Here is a 24,531-nt window from a genome sequence, read left to right as displayed (position 1 = left end):
ATAAGCCAGGCATCTGCCAACTGTTTTTTATGAATTATGTCTTTAGTCGCAATAATCCTATCAAGTATGAATATCACCTTCATTCACAACGAGTAAACTGAGGCATGGAGAGGCAAAGCAACTTGTCCCAGCTCACACCATAGGTAGGTAGTGGAGCTAGCATTTAATTCTGCCTCAGGAACCTGCCTCCATCCTGTGTGCTCCTTTTTCCCATACATAAGATGCATTACATAGGAAAGAACAAAGGAAAAGCAAAAGCAGAGCTGAACATGCAAGGAAAGACCTGGCAGCGGCCGTGCTCTGAAGGAAACAACTGAGGGTGAGTGTGGAGCCTCCAAGGAGACTTTTCATCTTTCCCAGGTTGACTTCGAAGATGCCTCAGTTACTGCGAAACATTAATGGCATCATCGAGGCCTTCGGGCGCTACGCAAGGACGGAGGGCAACTGCACAGCCCTCACCCGAGGGGAGCTGAAAAGACTCTTGGAGCAAGAGTTTGCCGATGTGATTGTGGTATGGTGTGCTGAGCTGGGTGGAGAGGGGACGTAGCAGGAGACTGAAACCTTGTTTGCCTGCAGAGGCCTTGCCTGGGGAATTTGCAGAGGCAGCAGCTAAACCCAGGCCTGCCAGGACAAATGGCAGCTGTACAGGCAGGAAAAGAGAAGGTGAAAGAACAAGGGATGGTCATGGGAGTTGGCAAGTCCTGGCTCTTTAGAGACAGTACCTTGGTTTTACTTAATTCTAACTTAAAGACGAGGTAAAGTTTGCAGAGTTCCAAACGGACAACTCAGGGAGGAGTAGAGCCTTGGAATGTTTCAGAATGAAAATAATTGCTGCTTTCTTCTGCCTCTCAAACTTGATACAGTGAACATTTCTCAACGTCTATCTGAAATGTAATCATCCATTTGTAGGCATTCATTAGAAGCATAGCTCTGGGCTTACACAAAAAAGTTACTCAAAAATATTAGCAGACTGATCACATCAGAAATGAAATTTTGAAGAGCAGGTTGTTAATAACTAGGGAAAGACTTTGGGACCCCACCCCACCCCACCCCACCTGGCAAACCAGAACCAAGGCCTTCATGCCCTTTTCTGTCTGGTTTGTGCCTAAAGCAACTGGAATGATGATGGCCTTGGGGTCAAGGATATGTGGGCACAGAAGGATGCTGCGTCTACATGATCAGGGCAGCTCTGCAGGCCCACTGCACCCCTCCCTCTTTATCATGGGAAAACATCTGGGTCTCAATGAAGAGCGCACAGAATTCCCATGGGGCTGTGTTCCCATCCTGTACCCCTCCCTCTTTATCGTGGGAAAACGTCTGGGCCTCAATGAAGAGCGCACAGAGTTCCCATGGGGCTGTGTTCCCACCCTGCTGCTCTTTGTGCTGAGCCTGCTGAAGAGACTAAGGTCTCAGTGCCAGCAGCAAGGTGCCACGGGCAGCCCAGACCATCAACCTGAAAGCCCAGACAGTTGCACTGTGAATTCAATAATTCATTCACTCTTCAATAAATCTTTGTCTAAATTTCCTGTAGGCCAGAAATTGTGCCAAACAGAGGCTACAAAACAAAAAATACTCCCTACACTTACAGGAGAGAGACAGGACTAAAAAAAAAAGGCAATGAAGTCTTGCTGCTGCTCTAGCTGTAGGTGTGTGGAGTGTGGGGTCTGAGGCAGTGGAAGCCGGCAGCAGAGTGGAAGGGGCCTGCCCACATCCTCCTCAGGGGAGGGATGCTGATTCCATCTCATCTTCTCCTCAGAAACCCCACGATCCGGCAACTGTGGATGAGGTCCTGCGTCTGCTGGATGAAGACCACACAGGGACTGTGGAGTTCAAGGAATTCCTGGTCTTGGTGTTTAAAGTGGCCCAGGCCTGTTTCAAGACACTGAGCGAGAGTCCTGAGGGAGCCTGCAGCTCTCAAGAGTCTGGCAGCCTCCACCCTGGGGCCTCGAGGGAGCTGGGGGAAGGACAGAGAAGTGGCACTGAAGTGGGAAGGGCAGGGAAAGGGCAGCGTTGTGAGGGGAGCAGCCAGGGACAGAGCGAGCAGGTTTCCAGAGGGCAGAACGGGCCTGGGGCTCAGACCCAGGGTCAGGCCACTGGCTCTGTATGGGTCAGCAGCCATGACAGACAAGCTGAGTCCCAGAGCCAGGAGAGAACAAGCCCTCAGACACAGCTCTGGGGGTACACAGAGCAGACCCAGGCAGTTGGAGAGGGCCAGAGTCGTCAGACCAGGGAGATGAGGCCACAGACCAGGGAACGAGACAGAGCCCACCAGACAGGTGAGACTGTGACTCAGACACACTGGAACTCAGACCCAGGCAGATCTGGAACTCAGACCCAGGCAGGTGCCACCCAGACTTTGGACCAGGACAGCAGCCACCAGACAGGAGGCACCAGCACCCAGACACAGGAGTCCACCAATGGCCAGAACAGAGAGACTGAGACCCACGGTCAAGGCAGGAGTCAGACCAGCCAGGCTGTGACAGGAGGACACGCTCAGACACAGGCAAGGTCACACACCCAGACACCCACTCAGACCATGGAGCAGGACAGCAGCCACCAGACAGGAGGCACCAGCATCCAGACACAGGAGTCCACCAATGGCCAGAACAGAGAGACTGAGACCCACAGTCAAGGCAGGAGCCAGACCAGCCAGGCTGTGACAGGAGGACACACTCAGACACAGGCAGGGTCACACACCCAGACACCCACTCAGACCGTGGAGCAGGACAGCAGCCACCAGACAGGAAGCACCAGTACCCAGACACAGGAGTCCACCAATGGCCAGAACAGAGAGACCGAGACCCATGGTCAAGGCAGGAGCCAGACCAGCCAGGCTGTGACAGGAGGACATGCTCAGACACAGGCAGGGTCACACACCCAGACTGTGGAGCAGGACAGAAGCCAAACTGTAAGTCATGGAGGAGCTAGAGAACAGGGACAGATCCAGACGGAGTCCGGCAGTGGCCAAAGATGGTCACCAGTGAGCAAGCCTGAGGCAGGAGAGACAGTACTGGGAGGACAGGCCCAGACTGGGGCAAGCACTGCATCAGGAAGGCAGGACTGGAGCAGCCCTAGTGTGACAGAAGGGCGGGGAGACAGACAGCCCACAGTGGTTCGTGAGGAATGGGTTGACGACCACTCAAGGGAGACAGCGATCCTCAGGCCGGACCATGGCAGCCCGCATACAAGTGTTTCCTCAGCACAGGGCCGGGATGCAGCCCAGCCAGAAGAGAAGCGAGGCATCACCACTAGGGAGCTGTATTCCTACTTGAGAAGCAACCAGCCATGACTCCCCCTGACTCCAATGCCTAGTACTGGAAGAAGATAGCTGGAGACACGTTGGCTTGTCCTGCATGGCCAGTCTAGTGGGTGCATCCCTGGACATCAGCTTTTTATTATGCAGCTTCTCTTTTAGGTCTTTCTCAATGAGATCATTTCTGCAAGGAGCTTTCTATCCTAAACTGCTCTCTCTTACCTGCTTTGCAGTGCAGACCCTCTCAGGAGCAGGAAGACGTGGAGCAAGTCACTCCTTTGTACTGAACTGTCCTCATCTTGTGGGGGTTTTCAGAACTATTTCTATCTCTGGCATCTCTCTATTGCTCCATCTACCCTAATGCATCAATAAAATCTTAAGCAACTGGCCTCTGTATCTCATTCAATCACCTTCTATTGACATGACAGGCCAAGGGCTGTAGAGTTATGAGATGATAAACTGGACATAGTCCCTACCTTTGAAGAGCAAGTAGTTGAGAAAATATTATATGAGATTCCTACTATATATCATACTTCATACTTGGCAGAGATGGATCCGCAAAGGTTTCATACAAAATGTGCTTTCTTTATGATGGCCCTTAAAGGACAATTAGTATTTAGATAGGCAAAATTCTTCTTGGTCTTTCACCACCTCTGATTCTATAGTGTTAAACCTCTATTCACCTGTCAGGTCACACAGGAAAGCTGATTGAAGATTACCAATAAATGGACGAAGGCCCCCAGTGGCCGCGTAGGGAAAGAATGAGGCTTGTGTCACCAGGTACTGAGCCAGGGGCCAAAACTTTGTACTTCCCTTCCTACCTCCCCATCAGTGTCAGCTCGGACCTCTTGTGATGTTTTACCCACCAGATATAAACCATGTTGTGGGGCAGAGACTATCAACTCTGGTTTATTACAAGAGTGACCAGAACAGTTCTTAAAGATTTATAAACCTGACCCTACAGATGCTGGTTCTAAGGTTTGGAGCCAATTAATAGTGTTCAGAAATTCCCTGGGGGTCTTGTGCTTTTGTCAGTACACAAGACCAGATACTCAGAAAGATTTCCGAAGATTAAATAACTCTATCCTGTGTAAAGCATATTTTTCACTGCGTTAGTGGTTTATAGGAAGTAAGGGAAATCGCCAAGGAAAAAACAAACTGTGGGATAAGCAACAACCAAACAAAAACAAAATGTAAGCTAAATAACAACCTCCTACGACATCCAGGACCTAATCTCGGAAACCTGAGAATACGTCACCTCATATGGAAAAGCGACCTTGCAGATGTGATTACATTAGGGAGTTTGAGATGGGGGGAGGTTATTCTGGATTATCTGGGTGAGTCCAATATAATCACAAGGTTTCTTATAACAGTGAGACAAGAGGATCGAAGTCAGTAAAAGGTAGTGTGGTGATGAAACTAGCGGATGTAGCCATGTGCTATGAGCCAAAGAATGTCCAGAGACCAGAATCTAGAAAAGGCAAGAAATTTTCCTCTAGAGTCTTCAGAAGTAACATAGCCCTCTGCTACCTTGATTTGAGATTTATGACCTTCAAAGCTGTAAGAGAATAACACTTTTGTCATTTTAAGGCATTAATCTTATGGTAAACTATTACAGTAGTGATAGTAGTGATAGAAAACTAAAACACCAAACAAAATCCTAGAGCTGGTGTCAGAGTAGTAAAGGGTAAATGTGTGAAAGGCAAGGTGGTTCTTCTGAGGACAAATGGATTTTATATCCATTTGCACTGGCTTATATGTATAAAGTCCAAAGAAAAACAGCAAAGAAATGCAAAGACTCAGGGAATACTGCTCCCATAAGCCCTTTCTGGGGGAACTACTAGAGAATAAGTACACACACACACACACACACACAAAACCCAGAATCACAGAACTGTCTGGCATACAATCTGATGATGCACATTTAAATATATTTAACTGTAGAACTAAGACTACATAATGTGGATAAAGGTGACAGAATAGCATTTCATGTTGTATGCATTGAAAACTTAAATACAATACAGCTAACAAAAAATGAAAGGAGAAAGAGAAAGCATACAGAAAGTAGAGTCAGCTCTCTGATTGTCTTATGTAAGCATATGCCTACAAGGAAAAACTGGGAGTAAAAGGATATGACTTCACATTAGATACTGAGGAAGGAAGAAGGAGGGTAGGGCGAAAATTTCCATAAAATTTCGGGAGTGAATATGCCATTTATAAAGGGAAGGGGGAATACAGAATACATGTTACATAAAGATGTACTATAAGGTAACAATACAAATATGAACCTTCCTCAACACCAAAAGACATTTTAGAAAAAAGCAAATACCACAGACAACAGAGTGCATGATGTTATTTACATAAAAGATATATGTTTCCATAAATAGGACATAAAAGAGTGTGATAGACGGAGGTCAAACATATTTATAATAATAATGTCCAGAGCCAAAAACTCACTGTTAGAAGAAAAAGTTTTCACATTAGCTCTGTACAAGTCTATGCTCCTTACGAGAGGTATCCAAATCAAGGAGAGTCAGAAAACAATCCATAAAGGGGGTGACTGAGTTGATATACATCAGGAAAGTGCAGATTAAAACAAAATTTAGAAATCAGGAGTCATGATCTTCCTCCCAGATTAGATCAAAACCATTCAATAAGACTAAGAATGATGCTTTAAAATGCCAAATGCAATAATTTCACAATGAAGATATAATGGTTTTTAATATCTATGCATTCAATAATGTAGCACAACTCTGATGAAGCAGAAACTACAAGAGATACAAGGACAAACTTAAAGAAAATAACATAGTAATAATAGGGCACTTGAATCATCTCTCTCAGCTCAAGACAGTAAGTGCAGAGAAGAAACAGTACATTCAATAAGATGTAAAGAACTCTACAGACATATAGTCCAGCAATGTATTAACCTAAAAAGAAAAAAACTATACCTTCTACACATGAAATATTCAATATCAGGTCACAAAGAAAACTTCAAAGCATTATTCAAAAACAGAAATAGACCCAGGTGCGATGGCTCACGCCTGTAATCCCAACACTTCGGGAGGCTGAGGCAGGCAGATCACTTGAGCTCAGGAATTCAAGACTAACCTGGGCAACATAGTGAGATCCCATCTCAACAAAAAGAAAAATGCAAAAATTAGCTGGGCATGGTGGTGCACACCTGTAGTCCCAGATACTCTGGGACCTGTAGTCCCTATAGGGATTTACTGACCTTCCTTGACTTTTAAAGTTTCCACATAGAGGTTTCTTTCAAAATATGTGTATGTTATTTTAGAGACAAGAGGGAACATTTGTGGAAAATACAGAGACTTGATGGGAATTAAATATCTTTATAGTTCCTAAGATGGACTTTATTTTGTTCAAAGGATAGAGAAATCATCCTTCCCAATCATATCAAACACATTAAAATGCACACACACACCACTTAAATATAATCTTTGCTGAAAATTTTTTGAGAAAATTTTTATAGTTTTGTTTATGGAATTAAGACATAAGTTGTACATTTGCCTCATTTTAGCTACGACTTCTTTGCAACTACAGAGCACATTTTTGAGAAAAATATAAATATTAAAATTGCTTAACCAGAGTTTTTCATTAATACTAAATTTGACAATAAATGAGATTCACAAAGCTTTATATCTAGACATTTAAAATTTAAGTGTTTATAAATTTCCTTTGCACATTTGTTTTGGAGCTGACAGGTATACCTATGGAAAGGCATCTATTTATTTTATTTTGTTTTGTTTTGTTTTTGCAAACAAGAAAATCTTTTATTTTAAACCACAAATTGTCAGCAGGTGGCTACAACTATTCATGTTTTATTAAAATCACATAAAACCTAGGTACAAAAGCACCACTGATTATTGCTCAAGAAAAACTGCATGAAAAACTGAAATACGCACAGTAAAACTAAAACACCACAGTTTGCACGGCACTAAATTTTGTATGCCAACTAGTAGAGTCCTAAAAAAATCACCATTTACAAAATACTAAGTAAAAACAGCTTTTAAAAGTTGACCCAAGAGATACATAAAATCAACCCCAATTTTTCATGACAACTCATTCTCCCTGGTTGTCTGCAGATTCACTTTTCTGTGCCCCTTCAGCTTTAGTTTCACCATTTCCAGATGGTGTAGTACTTTCCTTTCCAGCTTTCCTTCATTCTTTGCTTTAACACCTCTGCTAACCTTTGCTCCAGGTTCTTTCTTACAAGATGTTTTTCTTGGTTTGGGTTCAGGTTTTGGTGGAGCAGGTTTTGCTGACAATCTGGCAGACAATTTTCTGGGCTCCTGTTTAGTTACTTTGGATCCATCTTTGCTCTCTGTATTCTCTGGAGACTTTCTCATCTGCATAGTGACTATGTCGGTCAGCACAAAGTAAAGCAACAGGCTGGAACTAGGGGTGCCACCTCTGGATGCTGACTCTGCCACTGCAGCTGCTCAAGTGCAGGGCATGGCATAGCCCCTATCTGTTTTTTATTCAAATATTTTTGTTGTCTCTTGCAAAGCTCATAAGTGCCCGTCACATTGGATTGGTCATAGTGTGTAAAATGGCCCTGTCCTCAGGGACACTCAGGGCTGAAGCCTCACTACAAAGGCCCAGAAAACCTTTCACCAGGTACCTTCCCAGTCTGCATAGACAGCAAGTGCACTGTGCTCTGTCCCCTGGTGGCAGTTACAACTAATACCTGTAAAGGAGCTCCGGCAGTAAATCTGATTTTGCTGGAATGGGAGGGAAGACGGCATCAGACGGAGAACGGGCTCAGTGGTGTGGTCTTGGGCACAGCAGCACCCAGAGTAAGTAGCCCTGAAACCTCAGTAGTGAAGCTACTAGTAGTGAGAGCAGCCCCAGGTTGCTCTGAGCCATGGGGCTCAGACGGACAGAGAGAGTGTGTGTGTGTGTTTGTGTGCGTGTGTGTGTGTGTTTAAGGAGTGCCCTTCATGGAGCCATTCCTACTGACAACTGGCTGCCAGCAACTATATATCTACATCATATACAGGACCTTGGCCCACTGTGTGATGATGTCTTGATTATCCCACCTGGGAAAGTACATTTCTGGAGCAGTCCCTACAGAGAGCCAGGGACGTCAACATCCTGTGGCTTTCCCTCCTCAAGGCAGAAAGTGATGGTCTGTGTACTTTTCCTAGGGGCCCTGAGACCAAGGCTATAGCCTGCTGTTGTCCTGGTCACTCACAGAGGCTGTGTATTCAATTCCCAGGACTGATGTAGGCCACTCAACTCTGTAATTTTGTATCTGTCAATCAATCTCTCCCAATCCTCCCCTCCCCTCTACTCTTTCCAACCTCTAATGCCCTGAATTCTACACTCTACTTCCATGGGATCATTTTTTCTTTTTTAGCCCCCACATGCAAATGAGAACACGTGGTCTTTATCCTTCTGCGCCTGACATTTCACTTAATGTAATGTTCTTCAGGCACATCCATGTTGCTGTGAATGCTAGGATTTCATTTTTTTTAGGCTAAAGAGTATTCCATTTTGCATATACACATATTGTCTTTATCCATTCATTTGTTGATGGACATTTAGGTTGATTTCTTATCTTGGCTATTGTGAAGAGTGTTGCAATAAACATGTGGTTGCAGGTATCCCTATGATATACTGATTTCCTTTCCTTTGGATACACGCCAGGCAGTGGGACTGCTGAATTATATGGTAGTTCTATTTTTAGTTTTTTGAGAAAACTTTATACTGTTTTCCATAATAGTTGTACTAATTTACCTTCCCACCAACAGTGTATAAGAGTTCCCGTTTCTCCACATCCTCCAGCATTTGTTATTTTTTGTCTAATAGCCCTTTTATCTGGGGTAAAATGATATCTCATTGTGGTTTTGATTTGCATTTCCCTGTTGATTAGTGATGTGGGGGCATTTTTTCATATATTTGTTAGCCATTTGTATGTCTCCTTTTGAGGAATGTCTATTTAGATCCTTTGCTCACTTTTAACAGGATTATTTGTTTGATGTTGAGTTGAGTTCCTTGTATGTTTTGGATATCAGTCCCTTGTCAGATGAATAGTTTGCAAATATTTTCTCCCCATCTACAGGTTGTCTCTTTACTGTTTTGTTTCCTTTGCTGTGTGGAAGTTTTTTAGTTTAATATAGTCCCATGTCTGTCTTTTGAAGTCTTAGCCATAAAATATTTGCCCAGACCAATGTCCTGAAGTATTTCCCTGTTTTCTTTCAGTGGTGTTATAGCTTTGAGTTTTATGTTTAAGTCTTTAATCCAGTTTGAGTTGATTTTTGTATATGGTGAGAGATAGGGGTCTAGTTTCATTCTTCTGCAAATAGTTATCCAGGTTTCCCAGCACTATGTATGGAAGAGGGTGACCTTTCCCTAGTGTATGTCCTTCGTAACTGCTGAAAAATCAACTGGCTGTAAATATGTAAACTGATCTGAGTTCACTGTTCTGTTCCATTGGTCTACGTCTGACCCAAGGTTTTTCTCAGGCATTGAATAATTTTGTACTGAGCAAGCAGGAACTCAGTCAGTGCACATTTTTAAATTTCTTAAATAAAGAAATCAAAATCCTTTTTTAAATTAAGGAAAACTAGCTACAAACCATCATATATTTATCACAGAGAAATCAAAAAAGACACAAGCAAAGAGATTAATATTTTAAAAAAACAGTATTAGAAATAACCACTGTTATTTAATTCCTCTAGACCCTCTTTTATATGCAAGTTACCATACAGACATCTATATGAAAGTGTATGTCTACATGTGCAGATTTATATGTAAATAATACCTATAAACTGTATATCTATATGCAAAACATACATAATGTATACCTTTTGCAATCTATATTTATATGCATATACCCCTATGTACTATACAAATATGTATGTTTGTGGAATAGCTTCTATGGACTATTTTCAGTAATTTAGGACAGTCCATGTTAGTAGAGTTTGATGATTAGGACTGCATGCTTGAGAGCAAGTTTACCTGAGTTCAAACCTTGGCTGTGTGCCTTAGAAGAGATGTGTTCTTGATCAAGGCATATGACTTAATTATCTCACCTCTAAAGTGGAGAAAATAATGGTAGTTCCTCACAGATAGTTGTGAAAATAGTTAAATCCACATATTTAAAATTGCCTGACACATGACAGGGTAAGCCCTCAACAAGCCTATTATTTTTCCATCAACTTTCATTTTAAGTTCTAGGGTACACGTACAGGATGTGCAGATTTGTTACACAGGTAAGCATGTGCCATGGTGATTTGCTGCACAGATCAATCCACTGCCTAGGTATTAAGCCCAAATGGATGCTATCCATCTTTCTGATGCTATCCCTCCCTGCTCTGCCAGACCCCAGTGTCTGTTGTTCCCTTCTGTGTGTCCATGTGTTCTCATCATTAGCTCCCACTTGTAAGTGAGAACATGTGGTGTTTGATATTCTGTTCCTGAATCAATTTGCTGAGGATAACAGCTTCCAGCTCCATCCATTTCCTGCAAAGGACATGATCCTGTTCCTTCCTTCTTATGACTGCATAGTATTCCATGGTGTTATGTACCACAATTTCTTTATCCAGTCTATCAAAGGAACTGTTATTGGAGTGAACAGACAACCTACAGAAGGGGAGAAAAATTTTGCAATCTATTCATCTGACAAAGGTCTAATACCTGGAGTCTACATGGAACTTAAACAATTTGCTAGAAGAAAACAAACAACCCCACTAAAAAGTGGGCAAAGGATATGAACAGACACTTCCCAAAATAAGACATTCATGCAGCCAACAAACATGAAAACAGCATCAGCATCACTGATCATTAGAGAAATGCAAATCAAAACCACAATGAGATACCAACCATCTCACGCCAGTCAGAATGGCGATTATTAAAAAATCAAGAAACAACAGATGCTGGTGAGGTTGCAGAGAAAAAGGAATGCTTTTACACTGTTCATGGGAGTGTAAATTAGTTCAAACATTGTGGAAGACAGTGTGGCGACTCCTCAAAGATCTAGAAGCAGAACTACCATTTGACCCAGCAATCCCATTACTGGGTATATACTCAAAGGAATATAAATCATTCTATTATGAAGATACATGCACATGTTTATTCACTGCAGAATTATTCACAATAGCAAAGACATGGAATCAACCCAAATGCCCATCAGTGATAGACTGGATAAAGAAAGTAAGTTTTCAGTGAAGCGTTTTTTAAGGCCAGTCATTTATAAAGTAAAATATGTTTGAAGAAAGAGAAAAAGATACAAGTGGTCTAATCAGACAGACCCTCACCCAATATAGAAGATTCTCATGGACTAGACTTTCATTTTTTGAATATAATTGTGGCTTCTAGCAGGTGTTCTAGACCATGGCTTAACTGTGGGGATTTCCATCTCAAAGAAAAGCTACAGAGTAGGGTGAAATCCATGTATTATTCTAAATGTACCAATGTAACATCAACCCTCCTGCCTTTTCTCCCAAGCCCCTGTTCTGTACATCAGGGCCAAATCATCTTCTCATTGTTCCATTTCTCTCCCTCTCAAGACTAAACTACTAGACAAGAGGAGATGAAGTTGATTTCCAGCCGGCTTATTTTCCCACAGGATTCAGGCAGAGGAAGGGAAGGTGTGTGTCCTTGGAGAAGGCATAGTCAACCATTTTCAACACTTAGAGAGGAACATTTAACAAACTAAAACAATTGGAGCCACATTGACAATAATTTTTTTTTTTTAATGATACATTCCATCATGTATCATGACATACTCATCATTCAGGTTCTTTTTATTTTTATTCCAAGAGAAAGTCACTATCTGCAGAGGAAAATTCCAATATACAGGCTGAAATCTACCTCATATTTCAACCCCAATCCCAAATATAAATAATCACAACTAATAAAGAATGCTATGTTATACACTGATTTGCATGCTACTATGAATTTGTGAGCACCAAATTTGTGCTAGCCATACTATAAAATGAACCAGACTTAGGCTCTAGCCTAAGGAACTCTAGTCAAGGAGCTAGCATGAAGTTAATAGACAAGAAATACATTGAAATAACCAAGGAATCTTAGCTCAGAGTGCAAAAACCCATGCCCTCTACCTGTGGACTCTGAAACTAATCTTAGCCTTTATCTGGTTCCAGACAGCTCTGTTACAGCCATCATCAATTCTGCAACTGGCTTTTTGGGGCACATTCTCAGGTTCAGAGAAATATATGTGTAATGGAACTCTATTCTTCATAACCATAACCTCCTTCTCCCAAAACAACCTCTCTCATTTCATCAGGGATTTTTTTCCACTGCCTGCTACTCACAACAGATACAAAGTTGCCCTCATAAAACTGACAACTAAAATCCACTTCTATGTTCCATGATACACCAGCCAGGAACTCACTGCTCCAATTACCACCAATTTAATGATAAGATCAAATGCCATACCTACTGTTGTTTGTTTGTCTTATAAATAAGTGTTGTAAAATTCAATTACACCACCTTACCCACAATCAATAAAAAATTAAGTCACACCTTTACATAACAAAAGGCATTGTTTATCTCAAAATTAAGCAGCAATGCAGGAATCTGAGGTAAACCACAGACATATTTTTTCCAGTCATGACCTGATCTTTCTCACTTAACTGGTTCTGGCATTCTGCCTCTCCTCTAGAGTTTTGCTATCACATTAATCTGTTGATTTCTCTGCTCTACACCCTTACGTAAGCACCTAGGTGGATGTGGGCCTGCAGGTGGCTCTGCTGTTATTTGTGGTATCTGTTGAAACCAGTTTATCCAGCTTGGTGGCATGCCACAAGTGCTAAGCCCACACTTCTTCAGAGGGAAATCTGGCCATCAAATGCAGGCACTTTTCATTCCCCCTACACAGAATGGCAACCCTCATCTCTCCCAAGATCCAAGAACTAATGATAAAATTTGTATATGCTAAGCTTTTTCAGTTCTGAATTTGAAATTTGTCTGCTCTCGTCTATCTAGAGTGCTGATCATCTCCTGAGAGCAACATGGTGTAGTAGAAAGATGCCAGTGCTGGCCCCTGATATCAGAGGGACAGATAGACCTGGGTTCAATCCTGGCTCTGCCACCTACCATTTATGTGGCTTTGGATTTAAGGCTCTTTCTGAGCTTCAGTTTCTTCACTGGAAAATGAAAATTATAATATCTCCCTCAAGAAAGATTGGGATATTACTAGTATCTGTCAAGCAACTTTCATGTAGAGATAGATGTTCAATAAATGTTGGTGCCCCACGCTCTCCCTTCTCCCATCTGCACCAAGTCTTCCCACCATCACAAATGTACTTTCCTATTTTCTCACACAAGAAATTGCCAGTTTCTATTCTTTTTCTCCTATAAGCCTTCCGAAATCCTCTTGTTAACCTGCCCCTTTTATCCACAACCTCAGCTTGACAAAGTTCTTGGGAAGCCAGGATCAGAAATGTGTTGTTGGTGGCTCAGTTACCTGGGACCACACATTGCAAAAAGAATGAATTATTTTTTGAGAAATGTGGAGTGAGATGGGCTAGACAGCACTGGAATGGTACTAAATTGGAGCAAACCTTATAAAAATTATGAATATACATTAAGGGTTTTTAAAATGTTCATACTCAATAATCTTACCTCTAGGAGTTTATCATATTAAGGGAATTATCAGATAAATCTTAAAGATTTGTGTATAGGATGTTCATTACAGTATTGTAATAGTGAAAATTTGGAAGCAATCAAAATATCCAAAAACAGAATACTGAAATACTAAAGTAAATACTAGGCCATCATTAAAAACCATCATTTAAGAGTCCATAATGGCATTGGAAAATGCTTAAAATTTGACACAAAATTGTGAGTATATCATCAATTTTAACACTATGTTATAAAAACATAAAATCATAATATATAATCTAGCAATTTCACTTTGGGGTATATACTCAAAAGAAGTAAAAGCAAGAACTAGAACTTTTTTTTCTTTTTCTTTAAAATTGTTTTATTGACATATATTAGTTGTACATATTTGGGGATAGAACAGATAGATATTTATTATGCCTACATTCATGACAACATTATTCATAATAACCAAAAGGTGGAAGCAGCCCTGGTGTCTATCAAATGAATGAAAAGATAAGCAAAATATGTTATACACACATACAAGTGAATATTGTTCAGACTTCACAACCTCAATGACCCTTGAGAACATTATGCTAAATGACATAAGCCAGTCACAAAAGGACAAATACTGTATGTATAATTTCACTTATGTAAAGCACCTAGAGCCATCAAATTCACACAGAAAGTAGAATTGTGATTTCCAGAGTCTGGGAGGAGGGAGGAATAGGATGCTCGTTTTCAATAGGTACAGAGTTGAGTTTGGAAAGATAAAATATTTCTGAAGATAGATGGTGGTCATGGTCGCACAATGAATAAGGGAGGAAATGGTCTTCTTCCACCGTATGCAGCTAAATCGCACCTTTAGAACTGGATTCAGCTAGGGGCAATATGTAAAGAAAAATATTGGTAGGCTGAAATGCATTTAAAAAGAAATCATTGGGATTATAAACCATGTCATAAGAGGAATGTTTGAAGGAAGCAGTGATACTTAGACAAACAAAAGATTTGCAAGATTCAAAGGGAGCAGGACAATAGTAGAATGCAGGAAGTATAGGATAGGTCCTCATGTAGATATCATGTGTATCAGAGTATGAAATGCACTAAACAAGTGGATAAAGAAACTGTAATGTATATGTATATCTGTGGATATATATATATAAAAAACGAGTGGATAAAGAAACTGCGATATATATATATAAACTTATATAAAACAGATATATATAAACTGATACATATATACATATATATACACTGGGATATATATGAACTGTGATATATATAAACTGTTTTTTATACATATATCACAGTTTATATATATATCACAGTGTGTATATATATGTATATATATCACATATATATGTGTATAGATATATCACAGTGTGTATATATATATGTGTGTGTGTATATATATATATATCACAGTTTATCCACTCATCTAGTGCATATATATATAGATATATATCTATATATAGGATGAAATACTACTCAGCTGTAAAAAGGAATGAATTAATGTCATTTACAGCAACCTAGATAGGTTTAGAATAATAGAGTTACTATTATTCTAAGTGAAGTAACTCAGAAATGGAAAACCAAATATTAGATGCTCTCACTCATAAATGAGAGCTGAGCTATGAGGATGCAGTCATGAGAATGACACAATGGACTTTGAGGACTCAGGGGAAAAGGGTGGGAAGGGGGTGAGGGATAAAATACCACAAACTGGGTTCAGTGTATATTGTTTGGGTGATGGATGCACCAATATCTCACAAATGACCACTAAAGAACTTACTCATGTAACCAAAATACAAACTGTTCCCCCAAAACCTATGGAAATAAATTTTTTTAATGGAATAATGAACCATCATGGAGTCTGTCACTACACTGGGCACTGTGAAGCCAAATTTCAAGTATGGAAATTCACCCAGTACAGTGCAGTGTCACTGCAGCATACACAGTGTGACATAAGAGTATGTATCAAGAAAGCTCTTCTGCCCCAAATTTCTTGCTTTTAATCCATTTTCCCCACAACTCACAGCTGTTAAAGGATATACAATTTTAACTATAACTTAGGGAAACTTAACCTCTTGGTCTTCCAAGAAGGCTTGTGACTGTATTATATAATTTTATAATCTTTCCAACTATCCTAACTGATCTCCCATATTAAAAGACATAAAATTCTCACTACATCTTAAGGGAAATTTTAACTTTTTAACTTTCACTTGAGGATCACTTTTTTGGTCCTTCTAAGGCAAAAAATCTGAGGCTATATGATTGTAACAACCATTAGGGCTTGCACCTGTTATCTTAGTGCTTTGTGAGGCTGAAGCAGGAAGATGGTTTGAGGCATCTAGCTAGGCTGCAGTGAGCTATGATCGTGCCACAGCACTCCAGCCTGAGTGACAGAGCAAGACCTTCTCTAAAAAAAATTTTTTTTTAAAGAGTATGAAATGAACTATACCGTATGTTCACATTCCTTCAGAGACAAGGACTATCTGAACTAATAGGATTTGAAATAATTGAATTTAATGGGAGCAAGAGAAGAGTAAAAGGACATTGAAGGCAGATGGAGCAGCTCCAGTGGAAGCACTGGGTCATGAAACAACACAGTGGGTACAAAGAACTTAGAGAACTTCCACATGTTTGTACATAGGTAGGTGTGAGGAAGTAGTGGCTGACAAGACAGAGAGGTAGGCAAAGGCTTGATCATTTGTTCACTGAATAAATATGTATTTAATGATATAACTACGCACAAAGAACTTACTAATCCATGCTAAGAAGTTTAGGTTTTACTCAAACAGTATTAAGTAGCTACTGAAGGACTTGAAGGTCCTACAATTCAATTTGTATTTTAGAAAGTTCATTCTGGAGGTTGAGCAGTGGATTATTTAGAGAATGGCAAGATTGGAGGCAAGTAGAGTCACTTAAGAAGTGGTTTCAAAAACCCAGGTTTTTTTTAAAAAAAAAAAAAAAGCAGTGGGAGTGGGAGCAAAAAGGACACGGTTCAAGGAAATCTTTAGATACTAAAATGGACTTAATTTGATGATGTATTGGCTTTGGGAAATGAGAAAGAGCAAAGTTCAGATAATTCTTGGGATTTTGTTATGTGCAGTGGGGTGACTGTCATGAACAGAGAAAAAACACTGTAAGATGAAGAGAAAATTGAAATTGCGGAAAATTCTGAAGTTCATCTTCTATGTGTTGACACCTGTAGAAGAGATTGCTAGTCATCTACCAGAATCCATTTTCTCCTTTTTCCACATAATGGTAACTGGGATGTGGCTGCCCAGCCTTCCTTTGGCACTATGTAGTTAAGACCTTGTTGGTAGAATGCAACCAAGAGCAAATTGTGCAACTTCTTTCTCACTTGACTAAGAAGAAATCCCTGTCCTTGGATTTCTGCTTCTTCCTCCTTCTACTTTTTGGAATGTTGATGACCAAAATGACCTAGTCAGTCACAAGTTGAGGACATCAGAGCCTTTATTAACCTGGATTTCTGCATATATCAGAGCTGTCTGCTCATCTCAAAAACTCATGTTGAGCTGTTCACGTGATAGAGAAATACGCATATTGTTCTTTACACTATTTAATTTTAGAGCATTTTTGTTACAGTTGCTTAGCCTGTCTCATACAACATCTAAGTGGAGATATGGACAGTTGACTGCACTAGTCTGAAGTTCAAGAGGTAAATTTATCAGTTATAATTAAATTGGGTTAACATCAAAGCCATGGATATGAATAAGTTTCATAAAAAGTATATAAAAAAGAAAAGAAAATGATTTCAGATGGAACACAAGGGAAAGCAATCTTTAAAGTGTGCATAGAGAAAAGAAGAGGATATCACATTGAAGTGTAAAAAAGAATCAGAGAATTAGAGGATAGGCAGTAATACAGCAGTCAATACCGGAGTTAGTATCAAAAACACAGCTGTCAAAGAAAACTATCAAAGAAACAAGTTCCATGAGAATATGGAACCCAGAACACCAAGAATTAGCCATGGACCAGAGATGCAGTTTTTCACACAGAAAGAAAACATCAGGAGACGTTTTCAGTGAAGGTATGTACACATTCCTTTGAGACAAGGAATATTTGAACTAATAGTATCTGAACTAATTGAGTCTAATAGAAGAAAGAGAAGAGAAAAAGGACATTGAAGGCAAATGGAGCAGCATTCAATGTCAGGAGGCATGCAGAAAAAGGAAAGTTTCTAAAAATATCACAAGAAAGTAAGAAACGGTCATTATTTTCTCTAAAAGTAGAGTGAGGTTGCTGTTGGACTTACAGCTCATGGGAAGTGATAATAGTTTAGAACAGTTACCAGGGATGAAATAACATGTGGTGGAGAAGCTAGTGTTGAATGATATCCTCTATGTGTAGACAGTAGGGGGATGTTAGACGGTAATACTGATCCAAAATGGGTACTCTGTGCAGCAAGTATAGTGTAAGAATCCAGGTTAAAAAGTAAAGTATATTGGTGACAGAGTTGGAGAATTTCTTTTCTCATCACTTTGATCTTTGTGTTCATAGAGATATTATACCAGATCTGCCATATTATCTGTGGCAAACTTGGTGCCATCACCATCATCACACCTTTCTAAGTCTGGGAGCTACATTTCTCCAAATCCCTTTGTATATTGTTCTGGATTTGAATTTGCCAGTGGAAAAAAAAAAAACTTGTGTAATATTTAGAAGGTGGGAGCAAAGAAGATGCTATTATTCTTAGGAGGTCAAGGAGGGCCGAAGTGGTAGCTTCTAACAATCCTCCGCAGCGGCTTTTTCTAGAGATTCTGGAGGCCTACAAACCTCTCTCTCAGTTCCTCCTACATTCACGTAATCTCTGATTTCTACATGAAATCTCTTATTCCCCTAGTAGTCATGGTGGCTGTCTTCTGATCAAAACCAGATGGGTATGGCAGGCCTAGTGTTGATGTGGCTGTCCTTATCTGCTTTGAAAGCAAAGAAAAAACAAAATCTAATTATTCTGACCTGTATTCAACTCTATTTTTCTTGGCAATGTTGTTTGGGAAAACATCTGGAAATACCTAAGACACTATTGCATTGGGTTCTTGGATTTCATCACCCAAAAATGCTTCCTTCATTCTTAGGAGCAGGCTTCTTATTGGTTTCCTTCATTCTCACAGTCCTCCAACATAACTGGATACCATCATTTCAGACAGAACCTCAGCATTCTTGGCAGCACTTATCAATAGCAGTCTAGCAATGAATACAGGATGTGGATATATCATGGGGCTGACCCTGGATCCTCCTAACCCCTTCCTAAGTAGTGATTCACCATGATCATACCCAGACAGTTGTTTAGACAGCAAGAAGGTTCTTTACTAGATGGCTTGGAATTTCATGCCTCAGGTAGTGCAGGCTCCAAAGCCAGCTATATACACAATTTGGCACATTAGTAGGATGTGACAGAGTTTAAAGAGCCAACAACTTTGTCTAGCTTAAAAGATAAGTCCTACTTAGTTCTGGGCACACAGTAGGGGCTTAATTTACTTAGACTGTACCGAACCTAGGTTTTTGAATCCTCTCTGGTAGCCAAGTGTTGTGATCAAGATTGTAGATCCTGCAGTCAGTCTGCCTGAGATTAAATCCTGGCTTGATTTGGGAAAAACTGTTTAACCTCTTGGTAACTCATCTATAAAATAGGGATAATAAAATGAAGATTAAAGAAGTAACACATTTAAAGTAATCCATACATTTTGGGCATAATAATAATAATATAAACAGACCTTGGAGTTATTGTGGGTTTGCTCCCAGACCACCATAATAAAGCATATATTACAATAAAGCAAGTCATATGAATTTTTTTTGTTTCTCGGTGTATATAAAAAGCTGTTTATACTATACTATAGTCTATTAGGTGTGTAATAGCATTATGTCTAAGAAATGTACAAACATTTAAAAATATTGGGTCAGGGAAAATATTAATAGAGAAATAGAAATACTTTCTGAAACTAATGAAAATGAAAATACAACATACTAAAATGTACAAAATATATGGGATATGGCAAAAGCAGAGCTAAGAAGAAATTTCATAGCAAAATACCTACATCAACCAAGTAGAAATATTTCAAATAACTTAACAATATTTCTCAATGGACTAGAAAAGCAAGAACAAACCAAATCCAAAATTAGTAGAAAGAAAGAAATAATAAAGATCAGAGCAGAACTAAATAAAATAAAGATTAAAAAATACAAAAGACTAATGCAATAAAAAGCTGGTTTTTCTGAAAAGATAAAATCAACAAGCCATTAGTTAAATTAAGAAAAGACCCAAATAAATAAAACTAGAGATGAAAAAGAAGATAATACAACTACAACCACAAAAATATAAAGGATCATTAGAGACAATTATGAGCCATTATACATTAAAAAATTGAGAAACATAGAAGAAATGGATGAATTCCTGGACATATGCAAAATACCAAGACTGAACCGGAAAGAAACAGAAAGCTTGAACAGACCAATAACAAGTAATGGATGTAATCAGTAATAAAAAGATTCCCAACAGAGAAAAGCTGAGAACTGAATGGCTTTACTGGTAAATTTTACTAAGTTAATAAAGAAGAATTGACACGAATTTGTCTCACACTGTTCCAAAAAATTGAAGATGTGGGAATTCTTCCTAACTCATTCTACAAGGCCAGCATTACTCTGACACCAGAACCAGACAAGGATACAACAACAACAACAAAAATGAAACTATAGGCCATTATCCCTGATGAACATACACGCAACAATTCTGAACAAATACCAGCATACCAAATCCAACAACACATCAAAAAGATGACACACCATAATTAAGTGGGATTTATCCCAGAGATGCAAGGTTTGATATACACAAATCAGAAAATCTAATACATCATATCAACAGAATGGAGGACAAAAACCATATGATCATCTCAATAGATGCATAAAAAGTACTTAATGAAATTCCACATCCCTTCATGGTAAAAATTCTCAAAAAAAATTACATATAGAAGGAAGATACCTCAAGAAGATAAATGCCATTTATGACAAACCCACAGCTAACATAATACTGAATGAGGAAAAGCTTTTAGCTTTTAAAAATCAAAAGCTATTAGAACTGGAACAAGTTCTAAGAACTGGAACAAGACAAGATGCCTACTTTTATCTCTCTTATTCAACATAGCGAAAGTACTAGCTAGATCAATCAGGCAAGAGAAGGAAATAAAAAGTATAAAAATTGGAAAAGAAGAAGTCAAATTGTCCCCCTTTTCAGATGACATGATCTTAAATACAGAAAAACCTAAAGATTCCACAAAAACCTCATATCTAATAAACAAATTTAATAAAGTTGCAGGATACAAAATCAACATACAAAAATTAGTCATGTTTTTATAGGCCAATAACTAACTGAAAAATCAAGATAGCAATCCCATTCACAACAGCCACAAAAAATAAAATAAAATAAAATTCCTAGGATTATATTTAATCAAGAGGTGAAAGACCTCTATTATATAAACTACAAAACATTGTTGAAAGAAATCAAAGAGAATACAAACAAATTGAAAAATATATCATGCTCATGGATCAGAATTAATATTGTTAAAATGACCATACTACCCAAAGTAATCTACAGATTGGATGGAATCCCTATCAAAATACCAATGACATTCTTCACAGAAACAGAAAAAACAATCCTAAAACTCATATGGAGCCACAGAAGACACTGAATAGCCTAAGTAATACTTAGCAAAAAGAACAAAGTTCAAGGCATCACATGACCCGACTTCAAAATATACTACAAAGCCATAAACCAAAACAGCATGGCATTGGTATAAAAACAGCAACATAGACAAATGGAACAGAATCGAGAACCCAGAAATAAATCCACATATTTACAATCAACTGATTTTTTACAAAGGTGCTAAGAACATTCACTGGAGAAGGAATGCCCTCATCAATAAATGGTGCTGGGAAAACTGGATATCCATTTGCAGAAAAATAAAACAAGCCCCTATTTTGAGATGCAAAAATCAACTCAAATTGGATTAAAGAGTTAGATTTAATACCCAAATCCATAAAACTACTAGAAGAATACACAAGGAAAATATATCAGGATATTGGTCTAGGCAAAGATTTTGTGGTGAAAACTTAAAAAGCACAGACAACTAACTAACTAACTAACTAACTAACTAACTAACTAAACAAATGGGATGACATTAAACTAAAAAGCTCCTGCACAGCAAGGGAAAAATCAAAAGGGTGAAAGACAACCTGTAAAAGGGTAGAAAATGTTTCCAAATTATTCATCCAACAAGAAACTCCTATGCAGAATATACAAGAAACTCAAATAATTCAACAGCAAAACAAATAATAATAATAATAATCCCATTAAAAAGTAGGCAAAAGATTGGAATAGACATTTCTCAAAAAAAAAAAAGACTATAAATGACCAACAGTTATATGAAAAAATGCTCAACATTACTAATCATTAGGGAAATGCAAGTCAAAATCACAGTGAGGTATCATCTCACCCCATTTGGAACTGTTATTATTACAATGACAAAAAAATAATGAATGCTGGTGAGGATGCATAGAAAAGGGATCTCTTACACAATGTTGTAAATTAGTGTAGCTATTATGAAAAACAATATGGAGGTTTCTCAAAAAACTAAAAATAGAATTACCATATTATTCAGAAATCCCACTACTATAAATCAATATATCAAAGAAATACCTGCAACCCTGTGTTGATTGCAACACTATTCACAATAGCCAAGATATGGAATCAACCTAAATGTACATCAATGAATGAATGAAAAAAGAAAATGTGGTATATACTGATAATGCAATACTTTTGGCCAAAAAAAAAAGGGAATGAAATACTGTAATTTGCAGCAATATGGATGAAACTGGAGGCCATTATGTTAAATAAAATAAGCCAGGCACAGAAAGACAAATATTGCATGTTCTTGTTCATATATGTGAGTTTTAAAAGTTGACCTCATGGGGGCAGAGAGTAGAATGATGGTTACTAAACATTGAGAAAAGGGCAGAGGGGATAAAGAGAGGTTGGTTAATGGGTACAAACATACAGTTAGATGAAAGAAATAAGTTCTAATGTTTGATAGCACAGTACAGTTAATAATTTATTGTATATATCAAAATAGCTAGAAAAGATTTGAAATATTCCAAACACAAAGAAAGGATAAATGTTTGAGGTGACAGGGATCCTAAATGCCTTGATTTATCATTGAACATTGTATGCCTGTATCAAAATATCACTTGTACCCCATAAATATGTATAATTATTATGTATCAATTAGAATATTGCTTAAAGAATGCTAAAAATCATCTGAGCGTTCAGTGAGTCATAATCGTTTTGCCGATGGAGGGTAACACCTCAATGTTGATGGTTGCTTATGGATTGAGGTGGGTGGTCCCTGAAGGTTGGGGTAGCTATAGCAATTTCATAAAAGAAGACAACACAGAAGTTTGCCTCATTGATTGCCTCTCTCTTTCACAAGATTTCTCTGTAGCATGTGATGTTGTTTAATAGCATTTTACCCACAGTAGAAATACTTTCAAAGTTGGAGTTGATTCTTTCAAATCCCACCACTGCTTAATCAACTAGATTTATGGAATACTATAAAGCCTTTGTTGTCATTTCAACAATGTTCACAGCATCCTCACTAGGAGTTGATTCCATCTTAAGAAACCACTTTTATTGTCCATCCAGAAGAAGCAACATCTCATCCATTCAAATTTTATTATGAGATTAATAGCACTTTAGTCACATACTGAGGCTCCACTTCTAGTTCTCTTGCTATTCCCATCACAACTACAGTGAATTCTTCCACTGAAGTCTTGAACCCCTCAAAGTCATGTATGAAGGCTGGAATCAAGTTCTTCCAAACTCCTGTTAAGTTGATATTTTTGCCCTCCTCCCATGAATTATGAATGTTTCTAATGGCCTCCAGAATGGTGAATTCTTTCCAAAATGTTTTCAATTTATTTTGCCCAGATCCATCAGAGGAATCACTATTTATGGCAGCTGTAACCTTCCAAAATGTATTTCTTAATACGTTAGCATAATTCTTAAGGGACCCAGGATTTTCAGATTGGTAAATGAGCATTCGCTTCAACTTAAAGTCACCAGCTGCACTGGTAGCTAACAAGAGAGTCAGCCTGTACTTTGAAGCAGCTGGACACTGAAGAAGCGAGCCACACCTGGGGGGTGGTGGTAGGAACATAAGAGGATTAGGCAGACCTAGTTACACTAAGCAAGGGGTTCTTTCCCCAGGATCTCCCTGTTTTTGTCCCTTAAACTGTTTTTTTCCCTTTTTCCTTTTCTAATTGAGAGGCCTACCCCCTACTCTGTTTCTGATATGGAAATTAACAGAGGAATAATCCCTGTTGGCTGAGAACTGCAAATTCAGCAGCATACATTCAAGACACTCTAAACGGATACAAACAGCCTTTAAAATACCTTTTCAGGTATAAAGGCTCTTAAGCCAAAGATTGTGTTAACTTGCTCACCACAGTATTCTCAGCACCTAGCACAATGCCTAGCTCATGCTTAATAAATACATTTTGTGTGAGTAATTGAATAAATAAACTTCAATTTTATATTTGAGGAAAGTTGGGGTCAGGGAGACTCAATCACGTTCCCAAGGAGACACAGCTGTATACTAAAAAGGAGC

General features: G+C 38.9%; 1 protein-coding gene and 1 pseudogene across 1 annotated transcript; one reads left to right on the top strand and one right to left on the bottom strand.

Moving 5' to 3' along the window:
- Positions 1–373: 373 nt before the first annotated feature.
- CRNN (cornulin) lies at positions 374–3,289 on the top strand. Its single transcript, XM_012442886.2, has 3 exons — positions 374–511; positions 1,757–2,503; positions 2,684–3,289. Exons 1-3 carry the CDS (start codon positions 374–376, stop codon positions 3,287–3,289), a joined length of 1,491 nt encoding a protein of 496 aa, XP_012298309.2.
- A 3,781-nt stretch (positions 3,290–7,070) lies between these two features.
- Positions 7,071–7,652, bottom strand: LOC105710513 (high mobility group nucleosome-binding domain-containing protein 3-like; annotated as a pseudogene).
- Between the last annotated feature and the right edge of the window lie 16,879 nt (positions 7,653–24,531).

The sequence above is a fragment of the Aotus nancymaae genome, unplaced genomic scaffold (assembly GCF_030222135.1).
Source record: "Aotus nancymaae isolate 86718 unplaced genomic scaffold, 86718_ANA_hifiasm-v0.15.2.pri h1tg000108l, whole genome shotgun sequence".
NCBI lineage: Eukaryota > Metazoa > Chordata > Mammalia > Primates > Aotidae > Aotus > Aotus nancymaae.
This window is presented reverse-complemented; position numbering and strand designations above follow the sequence as displayed.

Excerpts from the sequence above, each read along its gene's own strand:
- CRNN (XM_012442886.2), top strand. The coding sequence starts at position 374 with ATGCCTCAGTTACTGCGAAACATTAATGGCATCATCGAGGCCTTCGGG. Across the intron at positions 512-1,756 it reads AGTTTGCCGATGTGATTGTG|AAACCCCACGATCCGGCAAC; the intron begins GTATGGTGTGCT and ends TCTTCTCCTCAG. Across the intron at positions 2,504-2,683 it reads GAGGACACGCTCAGACACAG|GCAGGGTCACACACCCAGAC; the intron begins GCAAGGTCACAC and ends ACTCAGACACAG.